We start from the raw sequence: 26,217 nt of genomic DNA, 5'->3' as shown, positions 1-26,217 counted from the left end.
TCTTACATCTCTTACTAGGAGTGTTAACCAAGGCTAAAGGTGTGTTTTTGTTTTGTGCTGAATCCAGAAGTCGTCACAGAAGCAAAAGGGCACCAAGAAACGCAGCAGTGCAGAGGGGAAGCACCATGGCAGCTGTTCTGCCGAGGAGAAACGGGGGAGAGAGAAAGGAGTTAGCCACTCCACCTCAGGGAATAGTGCAGCAGGGAGCAGTGACAAGAAAGACCGGGAGTTCAAGAAAGCTCTCTACAGACAGGGGAAAACTACCTCACAAGGTGCAGCGGAGGGAAAAAACGCCGGTCCGCTTGGAACCCTTTCTCAGGACAGCTCTGTGAGGAAGAGTTGCCCCAGCCAGGATGGGTTGGCTACCTCAGAGGTCAGGACCGCAGACAGAATGTCCTCCAAACCAGTCAGCAGTCAGAGTGCGAATAAGACCCAGTCCCAAAATATGGAGAAGATCCATACGTCCCAGGGAAGCTCCAGTAAGCCATCCCAGGGAAGCTCCAGTAAGCCATCCCAGGGAAGCTCCAGTAAGCCATCCCAGGGAAGCTCCAGTAAGCCATCCCAGGGACGCTCCAGTAAGCCATCCCAGAAGAGCCCCTCCAAAACAGCCTCGAGCAGACTGCCGACGAGTCCCAGGTCCCTCATGGCCCAGCTGAAGGAGCAGAGGAAGACGCTGGTGAAAAGGAGGTCCAGACCTGAGGAGAAGCCTGGCACTGGGAAGGACCACATCTTCCAAGGTAGGAGCTCCCAGGAACCCCAGCTGTCCCTGTCACTGGCTGAGGAGATGAGGGAGAAGAGGAGGAAGCTAGTGAAGAGGAGATCTGAAGAAGAGAGGGAGGATGTGTTAAAGGCTAAACGGGACCAGAGTGGAGCAAAACCCTACAGTCTTCCCTCTAACACCACCATCAAGCAGTCTTCCACCTCTACTAAAAACACTACCTTTGAGAAAATCTCAAACACAGCAAGACATAGGCCTGCCACCCAAAAGCAGGAGAATGTCTCTGATCTGTCCAAAACATCCAAGACATCTAAGTCCACGTGTGCCAAGGTAGAGATGCCACTACCCAAACCTCAGCTGCCTCTCAATTTTAAGATCCCAAAGAAGGCCAAACTTGTGCCACTGCCAGTTAATAGTGCCATCTGGGGGGGTGACCAGGAGGATAGTAATGACAATAAGACCATCAGTGCTCGAGCGAAGGAGGGGTCTCCTGCTTCTAGGCTTTCTCACCACACAGGGAGTGCGTCCAAACTTTGGACACCAAGGAGTGTGTCCAAACTTTGGACACCAAGGAGTGTGTCCAAACTTTGGACACCAAGGACTGTGTCCAAATCTTTGGACTCAAAAGACGGTGTGTCGGCTGCTGTGAACAGAAACAAGCAGCACAAATGTGAAACGGTTCCAGAATCTTCCAAAGGTTCTAAAGAATTACAGCCCAGTTCAGCTCAAGGGATGACATCACCACCCTGTAACAGAACAACATCCCCTGAAGATTATATAGAAGTCTATGATAATGACCAAGAGGTAGGTTTCTCAACATCAGGACCAATTATTGATGTGTGTGAGTGGGTGCGTGCGTGTGTCCGTAAGCTTGCGTACAGTGGGGTGTGTGTGTGTGAACACGTCCTCTGTGTCTGCTAGATGCAGCTGGTGGAGGAGCTCCATCTGGCCCGCAGTGAGAAGAGGCTGGAGCTGAATGTGGTTGAGATCTATGGAGAACTCACCAGCATGGACATCGACCCATCAGAGGAGGGCGCCACATTCACATTCAGTGAGAGAACCACCACTAACAAACCCTCCGCACCTACAAGCCAAACAATTACAGAGACATTATGCCTTGAACCAAGTGTTTTAATAGAAGGAATATAAGACATTAGATTTGCCCGTCAGGGCCTTCCTCCTCCTCAGTATGCACATAAGGCCATCGGGGACGAACTCAGTATTAAAACCCTGCTCTCTGGTCACCTGTGTAGGTAAGGAGGAGGATCTTCAGCAGGATCTGATCGTTGTCCTGGACACCAACATCCTTCTCAGTCACCTAGACTTCGTCAAGAAGATAAGGTCACACGGCCTTGGAGGTGTGTGGAAGTGGAAGGGACACTGTTTAAAAAATGACTAGATTCAATAAATCCCACTACCCCAATTCCAATCACTCATAGAACACAGTTCTCCTTTTGATCAACTCTCTCCTTCATCTCCCTGTTCCTGCTCCTCCTCCTCCACTCTTCCTCAACCTTCTTCTATTCCCCCCCTCTCCTCTCCCCCTCCGACACTTCTCCTCCTCCCCATCTCCCCTCCCCTCCCTACCTCTCCTCCCCCACCCATCCTCCACCTGTCCTCCCCCACCTCTCCTTCTCCCACACCTCCTCCCCCACCTTTCCTCCTCCTCCCCTGTCTCCCCCACCTCCTCCTCCTCCCCCATCTCTCCTCTCTCCTCCCCTCCTCCCCCTCCCCTCCCTCAGCTCTAGGTCTCCCCACAGTGCTAGTACCCTGGGTGGTACTACAGGAGCTAGATTCTCTGAAGAACAGGAAGAGGCTGTCCAGCTCTGTAGCCCACCTGGCCACACCTGCCGTTCATTACATCTACACCTGCCTGAAGAGCCAGGAGCCTCGGCTCTGGGGCCAGTCCATGCAGCAGGCCTCTCAGAGCAGCCGTGAGTCCCCTATGTATTTTCTCCATTGGCACCAACTGAATGATAGTTCCTCTGGACTGCCACCTGGTGGCGATAGCGGCATAGTGCTATTTCAACTCAGCGCACACAGCATCATAAAACTACTTGTTTCAATGACAAGCAGTCGCACTAGTAGAATCTCTCCCTTTCTGCAGAATCTCTCCCAAACTCCATTTGAACTGTCAGCAGTAACTAAGCAGGTTCACCTAAGCCGACAATAAAGCTTTTCTCTGTCTTCAGTGCTGAGGTGATGGTCATGACGCATGTCTCCTGTCCCCTCTCTCTCTGACAGAGGGACTCAATGTTGAGAATAATGACGACAGAGTGCTGCAGTGCTGCCTGCAATACCAGAGTCTTTACCGAGAGGGCGCTCTCATCCTCTGCACGTGAGTCCTCCCCCACCCTCCTGCTGCAGTGTGTCTGCCTGTCTTTCTTTCCTCTGCAGATACATGCATGCAGGATAGGTTTGACTGTGTGTGTACCTGTCTGTAGATAGTTCTGTATGTGATATGGTGATGTTTGAGAGGGATACTGCTTGTCATCAGTATTAATTTCTTCATTTCACTATGGCAAAGGGATTCATTTCCTTTACAAGCTGTTTCACACTCTCTGGTCACACACTCTCTCTCTCTCTCTCTGTCTCTGTCTCTCTCTCACTCTGTTTCACTGTGTGTGTGACAAATGCATTTGTAGAAATCTCTTTCTGTCTGGTTGATTGACTGTGATTGTGTGTATGTCCACAGTAATGATAAGAACCTGTGTAGTAAGGCCCTGCTGAGTGGGGTGAAGGCCCTCAGTAAGGCTGACCTGGAGGAGGAGGTGGACAGGCTCAAAACGCCTGGTGTCCACAACCTGACCCCCGCCCCCACCCAACCCCACACACAGACCCCTATCAGCACACAGACCCTCATCCAGACCCGTGACCACCAGGAACCCAGCCCCTCCCCAGGCCGGCAGCAGAATGAACAGAGGAGGAGTGACGGAGGGAAAGAGAGAGGAATGGAAGAGGAGAAAAAGAAGGTTGCAGAAGAAGCCCGGGAGCTGAGCAGCTGCGTGTCAGTACTGGAGGACTGTCTGAAGGAGGCGCTGTCTCAGGTGCTGGAGGTTGAGATGAAGGCAGCCTATGAAGAACTGTGGACAGAGGTAAACGGTTTATATTTTTTGCAGTGGTGGCAACAATTTAGCAATAAAAGTCAGTCTAAAATGGCACAAGAAAATATTCATCAATAAATTCCTTTTGGGCAAAACATAATCCAAAACAAGTGCAAGTTTTTATAGTCACAAGATTGATGTAGTCATTGCGTGCAAGGAATATGGGACCAAATATTAAACTTTTGACTACTTTAATACACTATAAGGTAATTTGTCCAAATACTTATGACTTCTTCAAATGGTGAGACTAGATACATAAAGTGTTTTCCTTTCTAAACGGTAAAACGGATATATATGAAAATGCCGTCAAATATAAACAGACATTCTCTACTGTCACCTAACATGAAACATTCTATCTCAAATATAAAATGATTGGGTATAGTGCCCCCCCAAAATAAAAATGTGCCTCACTGTCCAAAGACATATGGACGGGAGTGTATATACAACTACGTAAACTGATCAGATGTTGGCTATAATTTTGTAAACTACATTTTTGTTTGGATACGATAGATCGTATATCTGAAACCGCCCTGGACTCTTGAAGGCCTCCTGCAGTGTTTCAAGAAACACTGGATCTCTGTCTTTGGGAATATCGTCCCTCGGAATCTGCAGCAATCCCTGGAAAACCTTCACAACTTCTTCTTCTCAGGTGAGAAATCATGATGACATCACTGTCAGATTACAGCACTCTCAAAATGCAATCAAAGTCCCTCTTTGGGAACTACAGATGTAAATGAGCTGCTAGCTAAATCTGGTGCAACACATCTTTTCTCAGTTACTAAGACTTTTTGGTTGTACATTGTCCAAATAAACTATAAATAATGAAAAAAAAACGATAGAATGTTATGCGTGTACTTTGCACTCTTTGATGGATACTATTAAAAACAAAACAAAACAAAAAAACATGTATGCATTCACTAACTGTAAGTCGCTCTGGATAAGAGTGTCTGCTAAATGACTAAAATGTAAATGTAAATGTAGTACATTTGCATGCTGAAAATAAATAGATTCTGATAGCCCTTGATATGGGCCCAGTGCATTGTGCTGCTAATATAGTTATCCCTAGCTAAAGCACACAGTATTCAAGTTGACCGCACAGTGCTATACTGCCTACGCTAGTGGTCTTAGTGCTCTACAGAACTATATTCAGAAACATGTGTCAGAAGCCATATGCTGACTGAGTGGCTAACTGCAGTAGCCATACTAAACATGCTGCTCAGTACTGCCCTGGCTAACTGCAGTACTGCCCTGGCTAACTGCAGGAGCCATACTAAACATGCTGCTCAGTACTGCCCTGGCTAACTGCAGTACTGCCCTGGCTAACTGCAGTACTGCCCTGGCTAACTGCAGGAGCCATACTAAACATGCTGCTCAGTACTGCCCTGGCTAACTGCAGTACTGCCCTGGCTAACTGCAGTAGCCATACTAAACATGCTGCTCAGTACTGCCCTGGCTCTGTTTGTCCTGGCTAACTGCAGTACTGCCCTGGCTAACTGCAGGAGCCATACTAAACATGCTGCTCAGTACTGCCCTGGCTAACTGCAGTACTGCCCTGGCTAACTGCAGTAGCCATACTAAACATGCTGCTCAGTACTGCCCTGGCTCTGTTTGTCCTTGTATTACATTAGCAGGTATTGTGTGAGTGTGTTCCCCTGTTCTTTCCATCATCTGTATAGCATGACTGGGCTTCCCCCCCCCCTATTCTAATCTTGGGTGGACTAGCCAGGACTATTGGTGGGAGAGAGGGAGGGAGTGGGAGAGAGGGAGGGAGTAGGAGGGGGAGGGAGGGAGTGGGAGAGAGAGGGAGTGGGAGAGCAGGAGGGAGGGAGTGGGAGAGCAGGGGGAGGGAGTGGGAGAGCAGGAGGGAGGGAGGGAGGGAGGGAGTGGGAGAGAGAGAGAGGGAGTGGGAGAGCAGGAGGGAGGGAGTGGGAGAGCAGGAGGGAGGGAGGGAGGGAGGGAGGGAGGGAGTGGGAGAGCAGGAGGGAGGGAGGGAGGGAGTGGGAGAGCAGGAGGGAGGGAGGGAGGGAGGGAGTGGGGGAGAGTGATGGAGTGGGAGAGAGGGAGGGAGTGGGAGAGAGAGAGAGAGAGAGAGGGAGGGAGAGGGAGGGAGTGGGAGAGAGGGATGAACGGTGTATATCGAGGAATCCAGAAGTGGAAAACTACTGCAGTGTGTTACTGTTTGTGTGTGCACAGTGTTTGCATGTGTGTGGACGGAAGGGATGTGACATTAGGTATAAACAAACACACACACCATCCAGCTAGTCTCTTTGGCAAAATGCCCTCTGCCTGTCCTCCTGCCTGTCCTCCTGCCTGTCCTCCTGCCTGCCCTCCTGCCTGCCCTCCTGCCTGCCTGTCTCCACCTGTATCTTTCCTCCTGTCCTCTCCCCTCAGCATGCTACAGAGACAGATACTGTACACTAATAGAAACCAGCAGCACAAAAAAACATTGCTGCACATTTGCCTTTAGATTATTTCCTAGAAGTCTTCCTATTATCCATTAACTGCGCTAGTACTGGCTCTGGTCAATAACTACTGTTCTGTCAGGACAAACTGGCTCTGGTCAATAACTACTGTTCTGTCAGGACAAACTGGCTCTGGTTAATAACTACTGTTCTGTCAGGACAAACTGGCTCTGGTTAATAACTACTGTTCTGTCAGGACAAACTGGCTCTGGTCAATAACTACTGTTCTGTCAGGACAAACTGGCTCTGGTTAATAACTACTGTTCTGTCAGGACAAACTGGCTCTGGTTAATAACTACTGTTCTGTCAGGACAAACTGGTTCTGGTTAATAACTACTGTTCTGTCAGGACAAACTGGCTCTGGTCAATAAATACTGTTCCGTCAGGACAAACTGGCTCTGGTCAATAACTACTGTTCTGTCAGGACAAACTGGCTCTGGTCAATAACTACTGTTCTGTCAGGACAAACTGGCTCTGGTCAATAACTACTGTTCTGTCAGGACAAACTGGCTCTGGTCAATAACTACTGTTCTGTCAGGACAAACTGGCTCTGGTCAATAACTACTGTTCTGTCAGGACAAACTGGCTCTGGTCAATAAATACTGTTCTGTCAGGACAAACTGGCTCTGGTCAATAACTACTGTTCTGTCAGGACAAACTGGCTCTGGTTAATAACTACTGTTCTGTCAGGACAAACTGGCTCTGGTTAATAACTACTGTTCTGTCAGGACAAACTGGCTCTGGTCAATAACTACTGTTCTGTCAGGACAAACTGGCTCTGGTTAATAACTACTGTTCTGTCAGGACAAACTGGCTCTGGTTAATAACTACTGTTCTGTCAGGACAAACTGGTTCTGGTTAATAACTACTGTTCTGTCAGGACAAACTGGCTCTGGTCAATAAATACTGTTCCGTCAGGACAAACTGGCTCTGGTCAATAACTACTGTTCCGTCAGGACAAACTGGTTCTGGTTAATAACTACTGTTCTGTCAGGACAAACTGGCTCTGGTCAATAAATACTGTTCCGTCAGGACAAACTGGCTCTGGTCAATAACTACTGTTCCGTCAGGACAAACTGGCTCTGGTCAATAACTACTGTTCTGTCAGGACAAACTGGCTCTGGTCAATAACTACTGTTCTGTCAGGACAAACTGGCTCTGGTCAATAAATACTGTTCCGTCAGGACAAACTGGCTCTGGTCAATAACTACTGTTCCGTCAGGACAAACTGGCTCTGGTCAATAACTACTGTTCTGTCAGGACAAACTGGCTCTGGTTAATAACTACTGTTCTGTCAGGACAAACTGGCTCTGGTTAATAACTACTGTTCTGTCAGGACAAACTGGCTCTGGTTAATAACTACTGTTCTGTCAGGACAAACTGGCTCTGGTTAATAACTACTGTTCTGTCAGGACAAACTGGCTCTGGTCAATAACTACTGTTCTGTCAGGACAAACTGGCTCTGGTTAATAACTACTGTTCTGTCAGGACAAACTGGCTCTGGTTAATAACTACTGTTCTGTCAGGACAAACTGGCTCTGGTTAATAACTACTGTTCTGTCAGGACAAACTGGCTCTGGTTAATAACTACTGTTCTGTCAGGACAAACTGGTTCTGGTTAATAACTACTGTTCTGTCAGGACAAACTGGTTCTGGTTAATAACTACTGTTCTGTCAGGACAAACTGGCTCTGGTTAATAACTACTGTTCTGTCAGGACAAACTGGCTCTGGTCAATAACTACTGTTCTGTCAGGACAAACTGGCTCTGGTTAATAACTACTGTTCTGTCAGGACAAACTGGCTCTGGTTAAATAACTACTGTTCTGTCAGGACAAACTGGCTCTGGTTAATAACTACTGTTCTGTCAGGACAAACTGGCTCTGGTCAATAACTACTGTTCTGTCAGGACAAACTGGCTCTGGTTAATAACTACTGTTCTGTCAGGACAAACTGGCTCTGGTTAATAACTACTGTTCTGTCAGGACAAACTGGCTCTGGTTAATAACTACTGTTCTGTCAGGACAAACTGGCTCTGGTTAATAACTACTGTTCTGTCAGGACAAACTGGCTCTGGTTAATAACTACTGTTCTGTCAGGACAAACTGGTTCTGGTTAATAACTACTGTTCTGTCAGGACAAACTGGCTCTGGTTAATAACTACTGTTCTGTCAGGACAAACTGGCTCTGGTTAATAACTACTGTTCTGTCAGGACAAACTGGCTCTGGTCAATAACTACTGTTCTGTCAGGACAAACTGGCTCTGGTCAATAACTACTGTTCTGTCAGGACAAACTGGCTCTGGTTAAATAACTACTGTTCTGTCAGGACAAACTGGCTCTGGTTAATAACTACTGTTCTGTCAGGACAAACTGGCTGTGGTCAATAACTACTGTTCTGTCAGGACAAACTGTGGGGCTGCTTACGATTGGCCCCTGTGTTTCTCATTGACGTATGTGCGTGCGTGACTACATGTGATCCTGTGTGCCTGTGTACTAGTGTGTGTGTGTGTGTGTGTGTGTGTGTGTGTGTGTGTGTGTGTGTGTCTGGTTAAGTGTACAAAGTGTGTGTGTACACTGACGTTCTGGTCTCTCTCCTTAGGTAAATCAGTAGAGCGTACCTCTACGATGCTGGCTCTGTATGAGGCTAGAGAGCTGCTGCAGGCCTTCGGCTGCAGGTCAGACTACGGTGGGCATGTCCGACCGGCCCTCTCCACGCTGAACTCCCTGCTGCAGAGGATACTTCCTCAGGTACGCTGCCTGGAGCTCATTCAGGACTGCAACATCACACGGTGGCAAATACGTTTTCTTTATGTTTTGGACCCAAGTTTTCCAAAGTTGTTCAAACTTATTTGTATTGTATTCTTGTGCGTTTCTTAAAATCTCTTACCGTTTTACCATTGAGCTCTCATCTAAGAGACATTCCAATGTTTGTGCTTGTTTACAAATGACAAATAAATACAACTTGAACTTTATCTTGGTATGTAGCCAGGGAAAGTCTCAGAGGAGACCCACACCAGTGATGGTGACACCCTCATGGCGGAAGAGGAGGAGGAAGAGAAACAGACCACGCCTCCTCAGGTGTCACACCAGGAAGTGTGGGTGATGTTTGAGAACATCTGGAACAATGTGTGTGGGATCAGGTGAGCAGATGATACAGAGTTCAGGTTTAGGATCTGTGGAGATTAGGCCATAGTCGGGGAGTTGGGGTTCTAAATACTAGCATTTCTAACATGCATTCTAAAGATTGTGCATGTTAAAGGGACATTTATTTAATGAATGAATGTGAGTATATGTTAGTATAAGTATGATGTTGACCCTATGTTCTGTCTCTGGTCACTGTGCTGTGTTCAGCTCTGCTGTGTTCGCTGCTCTCCGCTTTGACCCGGGCGCCATAGAAACCAACAAGCCAGTAGAAGGTCCTCCCCTTCCCCAGGACGCCCTCTCCTGTCTGCACAGACTATCTACTGCTGTCAGACAACTGCTACAGGCCTTTACCAGGTGCGATACCTGACATATCTCTCACCTCACCTTAAACACCTGCAAACCTTGTAGCTCTTAGGACCAGGGCTGGTGACCACTACCACCCCAGACTCAGACTTACCATATTCAATGAGGCTGACTTTTAGTTTTATTAGTGCATGAATCCCTCAGCTGTTCCAGACTACAGCCCTAAGGATGTGTTTTGAGGGAGCGTTTGCAAATTGCCCAGAAATGGGACAATCGTGATGACATCCCAGTACAGCTCCTGATTGATCTCCTTTGTCTTGTCTGTCTGGCTTCACTCTCTCCTCTCTGCTAGACTCACTGCCATTCAGGCCAAAGCCAGGGAAGATAATAGTGAGTCTGCAGACAATCTGCAATCAGGAACACTTCCTTCACTTTCACATTACATCACTGATGGTTGCTATGGTGATTAAGTTATAAAAAAATAATCATCCCAGAAGTCAAGGGTGACTGAAATTGTTCATGTGATGGTTGACGTCTCAATGTGATGTTTCTATTAGTTTTAAAGCCGTTTGTCTTACAGGAGTTTGGCTTTCTCCTGGACAGCCAAATGTCCTCGCCTTGTTTTCCACTACATTGGTTAGCTACTCCTGTTTTCCACTACATTGGTTAGCTACTGCTGTTTTCCACTACATTGGTTAGCTACTCCTGTTTTCCACTACATTGGTTAGCTACTGCTGTTTTCCACTACATTGGTTAGCTACTCCTGTTTTCCACTACATTGGTTAGCTACTCCTGTTTTCCACTACATTGGTTAGCTACTCCTGTTTTCCACTACATTGGTTAGCTACTCCTGTTTTCCACTACATTGGTTAGCTACTCCTGTTTTCCACTACATTGGTTAGCTACTGCTGTTTTCCACTACATTGGTTAGCTACTCCTGTTTTCCACTACATTGGTTAGCTACTCCTGTTTTCCACTACATTGGTTAGCTACTCCTGTTTTCCACTACATTGGTTAGCTACTGCTGTTTTCCACTACATTGGTTAGCTACTCTTGTTTTCCACTACATTGGTTAGCTACTGCTGTTTTCCACTACATTGGTTAGCTACTCCTGTTTTCCACCACATTGGTTAGCTACTCCTGTTTTCCACTACATTGGTTAGCTACTCCTGTTTTCCACTACATTGTGGAATAGGATTGAAAGTAAGGCATGCTGCTGTACACACACACACACACACACACACACACACACACACACACACACACACAGCCTCAAACGGGGGTCTGATTTGGTTGGTGTTGGTGAATGGTGGCCCCTCAGTCAGGAACGCTCTTTCAACAGTAACTATGAACATTCTGCCTCATTGTAGTTTGAAGTGGTGTGTTCATTTAATTAACCTTTATTTAACCAGGTAAGTCATTCTGAAAAATAACGACCTGTGCCCGTTTTCCCGATAGCGATGGAACTTAGGCTTACGAGTGTTTTAACAATGCATCTTCCCTACAAGATGTAACATGTTTCCCAAAACACCACACAGAGAGAACGGGTCGCTAAGTGCGTCGTTGGAGCATGTGTCGATACTGATAGGATTGAAAGAAAGGCTGTGCTGTTCTCGGGTCAGCTTTCTCCATTCAAATCTTTCCTTAACATTATAATTACAGTGCCTTCGGAAAGTATTCAGACCCCTTGACTTTTTCCACATTTTATTACGTAACAGCCTTCTAAAATGTATTATATATTTTTTCCCCCTCATCAATCTACACACAATACCCCATAATGACAAAGCAAAAACAGGTTTGTAGAAATGTTTGCTAATTTATAAAAAAAAACGGAAATATCACATTTACATAAGTATTCAGACCCTTTACTCAGTACTTTGTTGAAGCACTTTTGGCAGCGATTACAGCATTGAGTCTTCTTGGGTATGATGCTACAAGCTTGGCACACCTGTATTTGGTGAGTTTCTCCCATTCTTCTCTGCAGATCCTCTCAAGCTCTGTCAGGTTGGATGGGGTGCGTTGCTGCACAGCTATTTTCATGTCTCTCCAGAGATGTTCGATCGGGTTCAAGTCCTGGCTCTGGCTGGGCCACTCAAGGACATTCAGAGACTTGTCCCGAAGCCACTCCTGCGTTGTCTTGGCTGTGGGTTTAGGGTCGATGTCCTGTTGGAAGGTGAACCTTCGCCCCAGTCTGAGGTCCTGAGCGCCCTGGAGCAGGATCTCGCTGTACTTTGCTCCGTTCATCTTTGCCTCGATCCTGACTAGTCTCCCAGTCCCTGCCACTGAAAAACATCCCCACAACATGATGCTGCCACCACCGTGCTTCACCGTAGGGATGGTGCCAGGTTTCCTCCAGACGTGACGCTTGGCATTCAGGCCAAAGATTGGTTTCATCAGACCAAATAATCTTGTTTCTCATGGTCTGAGAGTCTTTAGGTACCTTTTGGCAAACTCCAAGCGGGCTGTCATGTGCCTTTTTACAGAGGAGTGGCTTCCATCTGGCCACTCTACCATAAAGGCGCTATTGGTGGAGTGCTGCAGGGATGGTTGTCCTTCTGGAAGGTTCTCCCATCTCAACAGAGGAGCTCTAGAGCTCTGTCAGTGACCATCGGGTTCTTGGTCACCTCCCTGACCAAGGCCCTTCTCCCCCGATTGCTCAGTTTGGCTGGGCGGCCAGCTCTAGGAAGAGTCTTGGTGGTTCCAAACTTCTTCCATTTAAGAATAATGGAGGCCACTGTGTTCTTGGGGATCTTCAATGCTGCAAACATTTTCTGGTACCCTTCCCCACATCTGTGCCTCGACACAATCCTGTCTCGGAGCTCTATGGACAATTCCAACCTCATGGCCTGTTGGACCTTATATAGACAGGTGTGTGCCTTTCCAAATCATGTCCGATCAATTGAATTTACCACAGGTGGACTCCAATCAAGTTGTAGAAACATCTCAAGGATAATCAATGGAAACAGGATGCACCTGAGCTCAATTTCGAGTCTCATAGCAAAGGTTCTGAATACTTATGTAAATAAGTTTTTTTTTAGTTTTTTTTATACATTTGCAAAAATTCCTAAACCTGTTTTCGCTTTGTCATTATGTGTATTGTGTGTAGATTGCTCAGGAATAATTTTTGTTTAATCCATTTTAGAATAAGGCTGTGGAAAAAGTCAAGGGGTCTGAATACTTTCTGAAGGCACTGTATTTCATGATACTGATGACGGATCAGCTCCTAGAGAGATTATCGCCTATGGCTGCAAATATTGAGGTGTCTTATTCCAATTCTTACTCTATAATAATGCACTTAATCAAGATTTGGAACATCATTACACACTTTAGGCTACACATCATGAAATATAGAAATATATTGAGGCAATAATGACAAATAGTAAATTAACATAAAATTGATTTCAATATCATTGAAAGGGAGGCTATTTATCTTTTAATGCAGTCATCCCGGTTTTCATTTTAAGCATCTGTTTTATCCTTCGCTTGTGTGTAACAATTGCAAAGACATTGGCAACTTTGTATTTGTAGTCAACTTCTTTATCGGAAGATAATAAAAAATAAACATTGAGTCTGTGACGTGGTAAGTAAAAAAGGCCTCTAACGAAGCACTTAGCTGTTCTGAGGCAGTCGCCAATTCCTCCCCAATTTCGTCATATCCAATTACGATCTTGTCTCATCGCTGCAACTCCCCAACGGGCTCGGGAGAGGCGAAGGTCGAGACATGCGTCATCTGAAACATGACCCGCCAAACCGTGCTCCTTAACAGCCGCCCGCTTAACCTGGAAGCTAGCCACACCAATGTGTCGGAGGAAACACTGTTCAACTGACGACCGAAGTCAGCCTGCAGGTGCCCGGCCCGCCACAAGGAGTCGCTAGAGCGCGATGAGCCAAGTAAAGCCCCCCCGGCCAAACCCTCCCCTAACGTGGTTGACCAATTGTGCGCTGTCCTATGGGACTCCCGGTCACGGCCGGTTGTGACACAGCCTGGGATCGAACCCGGGTCTGTAGTGACTCCTCCTTAGACCGCTGCGCCACTCGGGAGGCCCTTAAACAAGCCTTTTCAAGTGCAACTTTACTAACAATAATTTTGGGAAACAGCTCAGAGATTTAACGATGCTCCTACGAAGGTTCTAACAATGAACCTAGCCTTAGAGCGACTGCCTAAAAAAAGTAATGAATCCCTTTGAAAATGGCCTATGTGGCGTCTATGAGTCAGAAACAGTTATTCTAGTGTCATAATTGACTACAAAGTGCAAATAGGATCATTTTGATCATTACATTTACATTTTACATTTTAGTCATTTAGCAGACGCTCTTATCCAGAGCGACTTACAGGAGCAATTAGGGTTAAGTGCCTTGCTTAAGGGCACATCGACAGATTTTTCACCTAGTCGGCTCGGGGATTAGAACCAGCGACCTTTCGGTTACTGGCACAACGCTCTTACCCACTAAGCTACCATACAGTCAGTCTCGTCTAAAACGGATTTTGGAACATCCGTTCATCACAACGGGTAAATGAAGGTTGGGTTTTGATTTGACGATGTCCATTTGCCCACTAACATGGGGTGAACAGCTGCAGTGAGACAGACCTGCCCAGCATTCCCAACTTTGTTTACATAAAACAACACGTCGCTATTTTTTTAAACTTGAGAAATACTGCACCAAACACCTTAGTACAATTGTGCAACTAAAACTTCCTCGGCAAAAACGTCAATTAATTACAGATTTCTTGAGATATTTTAGATTCATTCTAGGGATTTTGAGGAAGTGAAATAGGCTTCGGTGTCTCATGGGGGACAAACATCATTAACCAAACGCGGCATCGGTCAGTAAACACGCCTCCAAGACTGAAATCTTGTTTTTCTAATGAGCAACAGAAAAACATACGTGCAAATTGGCGTGTTCAGTGGCTCTTTAAGATGCTTTTGGGAAACCAGGCCCAGACTGGTGTTTTAGAGATCATTAATCCTTACATTTGTCTGTTAACACCTCGCTCTAACTTTCATTAGCACACACAGAGAATCTACTGTACGTTAGTTATATAATATCAGAATATTATAAGTCATTCACATTATGTTCTAATGATGCAGTGTATTGTATGACTTGGCACTATCAGATGCCTCTTCACAACCTACCTAATTTCTGAATATAGATCAGGGCCCGATTTCCCAAAAGCATCTTAAGGCTTAGTTCATTGTTAGAACCGTGTGTGTTTGTGTTGTGACGCGTAGTTCCAGTTTTTCAGTGCCCTCTGAGTTCCTGAAAGTCTATTGCTCTCCTGCTGCACATGATGTGCATTTGAATAAAAACCCATGGTATTTCTGTACTGTACACATTACGCAGAACAGGTCGTAGGTTAGAAATGTAACAGAAAAGCCTAACAGCAATGTACCTCATCTTTCTTAATCATGTTCTTAATCCCAAAAATGAAGATGACTTTCATGTATGCCCGTCTGTAGGAAGCTTGGATGACTTTTAGATTGGATGTGTGTGTGTTGAAGCTGCTCCTGTGTGGTTACCTAGGAGACTGCCAGTCAGTCGCTCTTACAGTAGCTAGCACTGACGCATCATCACCCCCCGCCCCCCCCCCCAAGTCCCTGCCGGGAGAAAATATGTATAATGCAGACAGATCTAGCCTGCTGAAATGACTTTTCTCTCTCTCTTTCTTCTCTCTCTCTCTCTCCCCATCTCTCTCTCTTGTTCCTCTCTCTTTCCTCTCTCTCTCCCCATCTCTCTCTCTCTTTCCTCTCTCTTTCCTCTCTCTTTCCTCTCTCTCTTTCCTCTTTCCTCTCTCCTCTCCTCTCCTCTCCTCTCCTCTCCTCTCCTCTCCTCTCTCAATTCAATGGGCTTTATTGGCATGGGAAACATATGTTTACATTGCCAAAGCAAGTGAAATAGACAATAAACAAAGGTGAAATAAAAGTTTAAAAGAATATAGATATTTCAAATGTTATATTATTGGCAATGTTGTAACAATGTGCAAATAGTTGAAGTATGAAAGGGAAAATAAATAAACAGATAAATATAGGTTGTATTGGTGTTTGTGCTCCACTGGTTGCCCTTTTCTTGTGGCAGCCTTTCGCTCTCCATCTCTCTCTCCATATTTACCCTAAGTCTTTAATGACCCCTTCTATCTCTTAATTTTCCCTCTTCCATTTCCTCTGTTACTTACTTAATGACAGTGTGTGTGTATATTGTGTCCCTTCACTAATCAGACCATGGCTGTTGTGTGTAGGGTTCTGTCAACAGACAGCTGTCTAGAAGATGCCCAGGCTCTCCTCTCCTTTGTCCATTCCAGTGAGGTTAGTATTTATAACTCATAGTAATCCAAAAGTCTCTGTTTGGTATCAACCAGGACAGTCCAACCTCATCTGAGAATTCATGTTTCACCTTTCCATGGATATTGTTTGTTTCCTTTTTGGACATTGTAGGATTAATTCATTCTAAATGTTAATAGGATTGTGATGTTACATCACATGTACTGTCAAGCTGATTGGACTGAATCTTAATACTGTAAGTGACTTGTGCTTTAGATTGCTGCCTTGGAGCCCAGGTTCACTGCCAATGACCTGTTGGACTGTCTCTCACAGCATGAGTACAGGTGGGTGGAGACACAAACATACATTTACGTTTATGTCATTTAGCAGACGCTCTTATCCAGAGCGACTTACAGTTAGTGAGTGCATACATTTTCATACTGGCCCCCCGTGGGAAATGAACCCACAACCCTGGCGTTGCAAGCGCCATGCTCTACCAACTGAGCTACAGGGGACTAAACATACACAACTACACTCACATAAACACAATTAGCTTTGTCTGTTTAGTCACCATGCCAGCCATTCTAGTTGCCATTCTAGTCGCCATGCCAGCCATTCTAGTCGCCATGCCAGCCATTCTAGTCGCCATGCCAGCCGTTCTAGTCGCCATTCTAGTCGCCATGCCAGCCATTCTAGTCGCCATTCTAGTCGCCATGCCAGCCATTCTAGTCGCCATTCTAGTCGCCATGCCAGCCATTCTAGTCGCCATGCCAGCCATTCTAGTCGCCCTTCTAGTCACCATGCCAGCCGTTCTAGTCACCATTCTAGTCGCCATGCCAGCCATTCTAGTCGCCATGCCCGCCGTTCTAGTCGCCATGCCCGCTGTTCTAGTCGCCATGCCAGCCGTTCTGGTCGCCATGCCAGCCGTTCTAGTCGCCATGCCAGCCGTTTAGGCGCCATGCCAGCCATTCCAAACTGTCCCCCCTAACCCTCTTTCTGGAATTGCTGCGACTATAAAATGGGATAATGACACACACACACACACACACACACTTATGAGTGGTTCAATGAGTTCAAGACGCTGTGTTCTTCCGCCCTTTAGTTTTGACTGTTGGCTGGTCATTATCTCACACTGTCAGACTGGTTCTCTGAATAAGATGGGTCCTGTGTAATGGATAGGTGCTTTTGGATTGTTATTGTGGAACCAGGGAGAGCTCGCTAGCTAACTTTTTGGATCCCGCGACACTGATAGCCTCAGTTACTGGGATCTCTATATCTGTCCAGGGATCATCCGGCCACTGGTCTGAGGAGCTGCTTGGCGTAGCAGCTATTCTAGCTGCTATCAAGCTAGCGGGGTTTCCTTGGGGCTTGAACACAGCCCGCGACGCGGGTAGCCCATGTGGCTGGGACCGCGGATTGTCCCAGGCTTGTGGCTGTCTAGATCCCTGCTGTTTGTTGCTGTTTCCATCTGCCCTGTGACCTGCCCTGCGACCTGCCCTGAACAATAGCAGGTCTATTTTGCTCCAGAGAAGTAGCTCATTGTTCCCTCGTTGGCGCCATCTTCCCTGCGACCTGCCCTGTCTGGAACTGCTAGGAGTAACAGCATAGCCTGCGTTGCTACCATGATAAAGACCAAAGCCGGTGGGAGTACCGTTAAGGACAGTGGTGTCTCTCTATCACAGGTGAATGATCTTTTAAACAAACAAAAATAGTTCAAGCAGTTGTTACAACAACGAGAAAATAGCTTCAAGTGTTGTCCCCAAATACTGGTGGAGCCAACTGACTAAAGAATGGACAACCTGACCAGAGAGGTCCAGGACCTGAAGAACAGTTTGCAGTTCTCCCAGGGTCAGCTTGATGATTTTAAACAGGAGAACAGAAAGATGACAGCAATCTATAAGTCATTGAGAGAGGAAATCAGTTCTGTATGTGAATTGATGATACCAATCATAGCGAAATCAGATTATCTCGAGGGACAATCAAGCCGGAACAACATTGTTGTGGACGGAATTGCAGAATCTCCAAATGAGACCTGTACGGAGTCTGAGGACAAAGTGAGGGAAATGATCACTGAGAAATTGAAGATGACCACCAGGAAGATTCAGGTGGATCGTGTCCACAGGACTGAAAAACCCACCACCGGCCCAGGTGACAGGCCCAGGCCGATAGTGGTCAAGTTCATGAGGTTCAAGGACAAGGTAACTCTTCTGGAAAGTGGCAAGAACTTGAGAGGAACGTACATCTTCCTCAACGAGGACAATCCTGAAGCTGTGCTCCATAAGAGGAAAGAACTTACCCCAGCCATGAAAGCTGCCAGAGCGCGTGGGGACATTGCTTACAGCGAGGGAAAAAAGTATTTGATCCCCTGCTGATTTTATACATTTGCCCACTGACAAAGACATGATCAGTCTATAATTTTAATGGTAGGTTTATTTGAACAGTGAGAGACAGAATAACAACAACAAAATCCAGAAAAACGCATGTCAAAAATGTTACAAATTGATTTGCATTTTAATGAGGGAAATAAGTATTTGACCCCTCTGCAAAACATGACTTAGTACTTGGTGGCAAAACCCTTGTTGGCAATCACAGAGGTCAGACGTTTCTTGTAGTTGGCCACCAGGTTTGCACACATCTCAGGAGGGATTATGTCCCACTCCTCTTTGCAGATCTTCTCCAACTCATTAAGGTTTCGAGGCTGACATTTGGCAACTCGAACCTTCAGCTCCCTCCACAGATTTTCTATGGGATTAAGGTCTGGAGACTGGCTAGGCCACTCCAGGACCTTAATGTGCTTCTTCTTGAGCCACTCCTTTGTTGCCTTGGCCGTGTGTTTTGGGTCATTGTCATGCTAGAATACCCATCCACAACCCAATTTCAATGCCCTGGCTGAGGGAAGGAGGTTCTCACCCAAGATTTGACGGTACATGGCCCCATCCATCGTCCCTTTGATGCGGTGAAGTTGTCCTGTCCCCTTAGCAGAAAAACACTCCCTTAGCATAATGTTTCCACCTCCATGTTTGACGGTGGGGATGGTGTTCTTGGGGTCATAGGCAGCATTCCTCCTCCTCCAAACACGGCGAGTTGAGTTGATGCCAAAGAGCTCCATTTTGGTCTCATCTGACCACAACACTTTCACCCAGTTCTCCTCTGAATCATTCAGATGTTCATTGGCAAACTTCAGACGGCCCTGTATATGTGCTTTCTTGAGCAGGGGGACCTTGCGGGCGCTGCAGGATTTCAGTCCTTCACGGCGTAGTGTGTTACCAATTGTTTTCTTGGTGACTATGGTCCCAGCTGCCTTGAGATCATTGACAAGATCCTCCCGTGTAGTTCTGGGCTGATTCCTCACCGTTCTCATGATCATTGCAACTCCACGAGCTGAGATCTTGCATGGAGCCCCAGGCCGAGGGAGATTGACAGTTATTTTGTGTTTCTTCCATTTGCGAATAATCGCACCAACTGTTGTCACCTTCTCACCAAGCTGCTTGGCGATGGTCTTGTAGCCCATTTCAGCCTTGTGTAGGTCTACAATCTTGTCCCTGACATCCTTGGAGAGCTCTTTGGTCTTGGCCATGGTGGAGAGTTTGGAATCTGATTGATTGCTTCTGTGGACAGGTGTCTTTTATACAGGTAACAAGATGAGATTAGGAGCACTCCATTTAAGAGTGTGCTCCTAATCTCAGCTCGTTACCTGTATAAAAGACACCTGGGAGCCAGAAATCTTTCTGATTGAGAGGGGGTCAAATACTTATTTCCCTCATTAAAATGCAAATCAATTTATAACATTTTTGACATGCGTTTTTCTGGATTTTGTTGTTGTTATTCTGTCTCTCACTGTTCAAATAAACCTACAATTAAAATTATAGACTGATCATTTCTTTGTCAGTGGGCAAACATACAAAATCAGCAGGGGATCAAATACTTTTTTCCTTCACTGTACATCCGCTATGTCAGGCTCATTGTCCACCCTCCCTCCCAAAAGTCTGGAAGGGATGAGAGAGCCAAGCCTACGGGTTCGTAGCTTCAACCCCGCAGCACACACACACTTTTACAACTGATTAATGGACTGCTGAATGTTTGTTTTTTCTCTTGCTTTGTTTGTTCTTTTCCATATTATGTCTATCTCTGGTAAGCTACCCAGGAAAGGGCAACAAAAAAAACATATTAATAGAAGTAGCCTTTAGAAATTAGGTTAATTAAATCAATAACTTGCTAATATCAGATAACATAAATATGTTAGCCATTTCTGAGACTAATTTAGATTTGTTTATTTGATACAGCAGTAGCAATACAAGGATATAACATCTACAGAAGAGACAGGAATGCTTATGGGGGAGGTGTGGCTTTATACACTATATATATACACTACAGTGGGGAGAACAAGTATTTTATAGACTGCCGATTTTGCAGGTCTTCCTACTTACAAAGCATGTAGAGGTCTGTAATTTTTATCATAGGTACACTTAAACTGTGAGAGACGGAATCTAAAACAAAAATCCAGAAAATCACATTGCATGATTTTTAAGTAATCATTTGCATTTTATTGCATGACATGAGTATTTGATCACCTACCAACCAGTAAGAATGTTAGTTTTTCTTTAAGAAGCCCTCCTGTTCTCCACTCATTACCTGTATTAACTGCACCTGTTTGAACTCGTTACCTGTATAAAAGACACCTGTCCACACACTCAATCAAACAGACTCCAACCTCTCCACAATGGCCAAGACCAGAGAGCTGTGTAAGGACATCAGGGATACAATTGTAGACCTGCACAAGGCTGGGATGGGCTACAGGACAATAGGCAAGCAGCTTGGTGAGAAGGCAACAACTGTTGGCGCAAATATTAGAAAATGGAAGTTCAAGATGACGGTCAATCACCCTCGGTCTGGGGCTCCATGCAAGATCTCACCTCGTGGGGCATCAATGATCATGAGGAAGGTGAGGGATCAGCTCAGAACTACACGGCAGGACCTGGTCAATGACCTGAAGAGAGCTGGGACCACAGTCTCAAAGAAAACCATTAGTAACACACTACGCCGTCATGGATTAAAATCCTGCAGCGCACGCAAGGTCCCCCTGCTCAAGCCAGCACATGTCCAGGCCCGTCTGAAGTTTGCCAATGACCATCTGGATGATCCAAGGAGGAATGGGAGAAGGTCATGTGGTCTGATGAGACAAAAACAGAGCTTTTTGGTCTAAACTCCACTCGCTGTGTTTGGAGGAAGAAGAAGGATGAGTACAACCCCAAGAACACCATCCCAACCGTAAAGCATGGAGGTGGAAACATCATTCTTTGGGGATGCTTTTCTGCAAAGGGGACAGGACGACTGCACCGTATTGAGGGGAGGATGGATGGGGCGATGTATCGCCAGATCTTGGCCAACAACCTCCTTCCCTCAGTAAGAGCATTGAAGATGGGTCGTGGCTGGGTCTTCCAGCATGACAACGACCCAAAACACACAGCCAGGGCAACTAAGGAGTGGCTCCGTAAGAAGCATCTCAAGGTCCTGGAGTGGCCTAGCCAGTCTCCAGACCTGAACCCAATAGAAAATCTTTGGAGGGAGCTGAAAGTCCGTATTGCCCAGCAACAGCCCCGAAACCTGAAGGATCTGGAGAAGGTCTGTATGGAGGAGTGGGCCAAAATCCCTGCTGCAGTGTGTGCAAACCTGGTCAAGACCTACAGGAAATGTATGCTCTCTGTAATTGCAAACAAAGGTTTCTGTAACAAATATTAAGTTCTGCTATTCTGATGTATCAAATACTTATGTCATGCAATAAAATGCAAATTAATTACTTAAAAATCATACAATGTGATTTTCTGGATTTTTTTTTTTCCGTCTCTCACAGTTGAAGTGTACCTATGATAAAAATTACAGACCTCTACATGCTTTGTAAGTAGGAAAACCTGCAAAATCGACAGTGTATCAAATACTTGTTCTCCCCACTGTATATATACAAAAAAATGTGGACACCCCTTCAAATTAGTGGATTCGGCTATTTCAGCCACACCCGTTCCTGACAGGTGTATAAAATCGAGCACACGGCCATGCAATCTCCATAGGGAAACATTGGCAGTAGAATGGCCTTACTGAAGAGCTCAGTGACTTTCAACGTGGCACCGTCATAGGATGCCACCTTTCCAACAAGCCATATCCCTGTAATGCTTAGAGATCTCATGTCAAGTGTTATTGAAGTGTTGTGGTTGCAGGTTCATCTGCCTCATCTAAAGCCTATTATTTTGGGATGTTGCTGTAGGCCACTAACAGTCAGTATCTAGATAATGTGTGTGAAATGCTTGATAGTGTATGGGATGTAAATAGACTGGTCTTCTTTCTTGGGGACCTAAATATTGACTGGTTTTCATCTGTTCGCTCAAGATGAAGCTTCTCACTGTAACCAGTGCCTGTCTGGTTCAGGTTATTAATCAACCTACCAGGGTGTTTACAAACACTACAGGAACTAGATCATCCACATGTATTGATCAAATTTTTACTACTGTAGGACTTTGTTCTAAAACTGTGTATGTACCCATTGGATGCAGTGATCACAATATAGTGGCTATATCCAGGAAAGCCAAAGTTCCAAAAGCTGGGCCTAAAATAGTTTATAAAGCAGAAACCACACAGAATTTGCGTGCGAGAGTAGAGAGCGTCCATTCACATACACTGCGTAGCGTATGCCAACTTAATTGTCATGAGAATCCATAATAATAATTATCTCGATCACTAAGGTGCATTTTAATTCCAGCGTGTACACACTCTTAAAAAAACAACAACGTTTTGTTTGGTTTGGGCTTAAGATGTCATAGAAAATATTTTGCTTGGGACTTATGTGGATGATGTTAAAAATATTTGTTGGTCTGATGTGATTAATAAGGAGCATCCAGACACTGCCCTTTAATGAATTTATGAAATTGCTTATTCTAATTATTTATAAACATGCACCTGTTAAGAAACTGACTGTTAGAACTGTTAAGGCTCCATGGATTGATGAGGAATTGAAAAACTGTATGGTTGAAAGAGATGGGGCAAAAGGAGTGGCTAATAAGTCTGGCTGCACATCTGACTGGCTGACTTACTGCAAATTGAGAAATTATGTGACTAAACTCAACAAAAAGAAGAAGAATATGTATTATAAAGCCAAGATCAATGATATAAAGAATGATGGAAAAACAGTACTTTAAATTAAATGGGCAGAAAGACAAATTCAACTCCATCTTTCAAGTGGGCGAACTTAGGCAGGAAATGCCAACAACGAACAGTGAGCCATCGTATTTATAAAAAACCTAAGAATGAAAGAAAAGGATTGTAAATTCGAATTTTGTAAAGGTGGTGTGGGAAGTGGAGAAATTGTTATTGTTCAATAATGACAAACCTCCTGGCATTGACAACTTAGATGGAAAGCTACTGAGGATGGTAGCTGACTCTATAGCCACTCCTATCTGTCATATCTTTAATCTGAGCCTAGAGGAAAGTGTTTGTCCTCAGGCCTGGAGGGAAGCCAAAGTCATTCCGCTACCCAAGAATGGAAAAGCGGTCTTTACTTGTTAGTGATGCACGGGTTGACTCATAACCCATAGTCCCCGCGGTTATATCCGCAGGGCGACAGGTTTAGGGTCATTAAATATTGTGTGGCTGAAGGGTGGGTGCGTGGCGGGCAGGTTGAATAAAGAGAAACAATAGCTTAAAAAATCAATAAATGTACACTACCATTCAAAAGTTTGGGGTCACTTAGAAATGTCCTTGTTTTCCATGAAAACATACATGAAATGAGTTTGAATAGGAAATATAGCATAATGCATAGGAAATGTAGTCATTGCCAAGGTTAGAAATAATGATTTTTAATATAATTAATAATTGTGTCCTTCAAACTTTGCTTTCGTCAAAGAATCCTCCATTTGCAGCAATTACAGCCTTGCAGACCTTTGGCATTCTAGTTGTCAATTTGTTGAGGTAATCTGAAGAGATTTCACCCCATGCTTCCTGAAGCACCTCCCACAAGTTGGATTGGCTTGATGGGCACTTCTTACGTACCATACGGTCAAGCTGCTCCCACAACAGCTCAATAGGGTTGAGATCCGGTGACTGTGCTGGCCACTCCATTATAGACAGAATACCAGCTGACTGCTTCTTCCCTAAATAGTTATTGCATAGTTTGGAGCTGTGCTTTTGGTCATTGTCCTGTTGTAGGAGGAAATTGGCTCCAATCAAGCGCCGTCCACAGGGTATGGCATAGCGTTGCAAAATGGAGTGTTATAGGGCCAAAAAGATTGGAGAATTTGAATTTGTTGTTGAATTTGTTGTTGCCTAATAGTTTTTTGGTAGGTTTCGACACTACTTTCCTTCCATCTATAGCATTTCTTAATATTATTCTGTTCCTTTTGGCTTCCCATGGGGGGCCAGTATGAAAAATGTATGCACTCACTAATTGGAAGTTGCTCTGGATAAGAGCGTCTGCTAAATGACTAAAATGTCAAATGTAAAATAGCCTTCCTTCTTTAAGATCCCTTTTACCCTGTACAAATCTCCCACTTTCCCACCACCAAAGCTCCCCCAGACCATCACATTGCCTCCACCATGCTTGACAGATGGCATCAAGCACTCCTCCAGCATCTTTTCATTTGGTCTGCGTCTCACAAATGTTCTTCTTTGTGATCCGAACACCTCAAACTTCGATTTGTCTGTCCATAACACTTTTTTCCAATCTTCCTCTGTCCAGTGTCTGTGTTCTTTTGCCTATCTTAATCTTTTCTTTTTATTGGCCAGTCTGAGATATGGCTTTTTCTTTGCAACTCTGCCTAGAAGGTCAGCATCCCGGAGTCGCCTCTTCACTGTTGACGTTGAGACTGGTGTTTTGCGGGTACTATTTAATGAAGCTGCCAGTTGAGGACCTGTGAGGCGTCTGTTTCTCAAACTAGACATCTAAATTATTTGTCCTCTTGCTCAGTTGTGCTCCGGGGCCTCCCACTCCTCTTTCTATTCTGGTTAGAGCCAGTTTGCGCTGTTCTGTGAAGGGAGTAGTACACAGCGTTGTACGAGATCTTCAGTTTCTTGGCAATTCCTCGCATGGAATAGCCTTCATTTCTCAGAACAAGAATAGACTGACGAGTTTCAGAAGAAAGATATTTGTTTCTGGCCATTTTGAGCCTGTAATCGAATCCACAATTGCTGATGCTCCAGATACTCAACTAGTCTCAAGAAGGCCAGTTTTATTGCTTCTTTAATCAGCACAACAGTTTTCAGCTGTGCTAACATAATTGCAAAAGGTTTTTCTAATGATCAATTAGCCTTTTCAAATAAACTTGGATTAGCAAACACAACGTGCCATTGGAATACAGGACTGATGGTTGCTGATAATGGGCCTCTGTACGCCTATGTAGATACAGTGGGGAAAAAAAGTATTTAGTCAGCCACCAATTGTGCAAGTTCTCCCACTTAAAAAGATGAGAGAGGCCTGTAATTTTCATCATAGGTACACGTCAACTATGACAGACAAAATGAGAAAAAAAAATCCAGAAAATCACATTGTAGGATTTTTTATGAATTTATTGGCATATGATGGTGGAAAATAAGTATTTGGTCAATAACAAAAGTTTCTCAATACTTTGTTATATACCCTTTGTTGGCAATGACACAGGTCAAACATTTTCTGTAAGTCTTCACAAGGTTTTCACACACTGTTGCTGGTATTTTGGCCCATTCCTCCATGCAGATCTCCTCTAGAGCAGTGATGTTTTGGGGCTGTCGCTGGGCAACACAGACTTTCAACTCCCTCCAAAGATTTTCTATGGGGTTGAGATCTGGAGACTGGCTAGGCCACTCCAGGACCTTGAAATGCTTCTTACGAAGCCACTCCTTCGTTGCCCGGGCGGTGTGTTTGGGATCATTGTCATGCTGAAAGACCCAGCCACGTTTCATCTTCAATGCCCTTGCTGATGGAAGGAGGGTTTCACTCAAAATCTCACGATACATGGCCCCATTCATTCTTTCCTTTACACGGATCAGTCGTCCTGGTCCCTTTGCAGAAAAACAGCCCCAAAGCATGATGTTTCCACCCCCATGCTTCACAGTAGGTATGGTGTTCTTTGGATGCAACTCAGCATTCTTTGTCCTCCAAACATGACGAAGTTGAGTTTTTACCAAAAAGTTATATTTTGGTTTCATCTGACCATATGACATTCTCCCAATCCTCTTCTGGATCATCCAAATGCACTTCAGACGGGCCT

General features: G+C 45.1%; 1 protein-coding gene across 2 annotated transcripts in view; it reads left to right on the top strand.

Annotated features, from left to right (window-relative positions):
• Nucleotides 1-26,217, top strand: part of swt1 (SWT1 RNA endoribonuclease homolog) — a 53,288-nt gene that overhangs the window by 835 nt on the left and 26,236 nt on the right. Inside the window, exons 3-14 of one of the 2 annotated variants that reach the window (XM_041840513.2) lie at nucleotides 68-1,522; nucleotides 1,640-1,769; nucleotides 1,972-2,076; nucleotides 2,461-2,652; nucleotides 2,963-3,056; nucleotides 3,414-3,813; nucleotides 4,333-4,471; nucleotides 8,884-9,032; nucleotides 9,270-9,424; nucleotides 9,636-9,782; nucleotides 15,967-16,033; nucleotides 16,265-16,332. In XM_041840513.2, coding sequence (XP_041696447.1) covers nucleotides 68-1,522; nucleotides 1,640-1,769; nucleotides 1,972-2,076; nucleotides 2,461-2,652; nucleotides 2,963-3,056; nucleotides 3,414-3,813; nucleotides 4,333-4,471; nucleotides 8,884-9,032; nucleotides 9,270-9,424; nucleotides 9,636-9,782; nucleotides 15,967-16,033; nucleotides 16,265-16,332 — 3,101 coding nt within the window. The remainder of the gene's footprint in view (nucleotides 1-67; nucleotides 1,523-1,639; nucleotides 1,770-1,971; nucleotides 2,077-2,460; nucleotides 2,653-2,962; nucleotides 3,057-3,413; nucleotides 3,814-4,332; nucleotides 4,472-8,883; nucleotides 9,033-9,269; nucleotides 9,425-9,635; nucleotides 9,783-15,966; nucleotides 16,034-16,264; nucleotides 16,333-26,217) is intronic. The other variant, XM_041840514.2, reaches the window with a different exon arrangement.

Source organism: Coregonus clupeaformis, chromosome 20 (genome assembly GCF_020615455.1).
Source record: "Coregonus clupeaformis isolate EN_2021a chromosome 20, ASM2061545v1, whole genome shotgun sequence".
NCBI lineage: Eukaryota > Metazoa > Chordata > Actinopteri > Salmoniformes > Salmonidae > Coregonus > Coregonus clupeaformis.
Note: the sequence above shows the minus strand (reverse complement) of the source record. Positions and strands in the feature narration are given on the sequence as shown.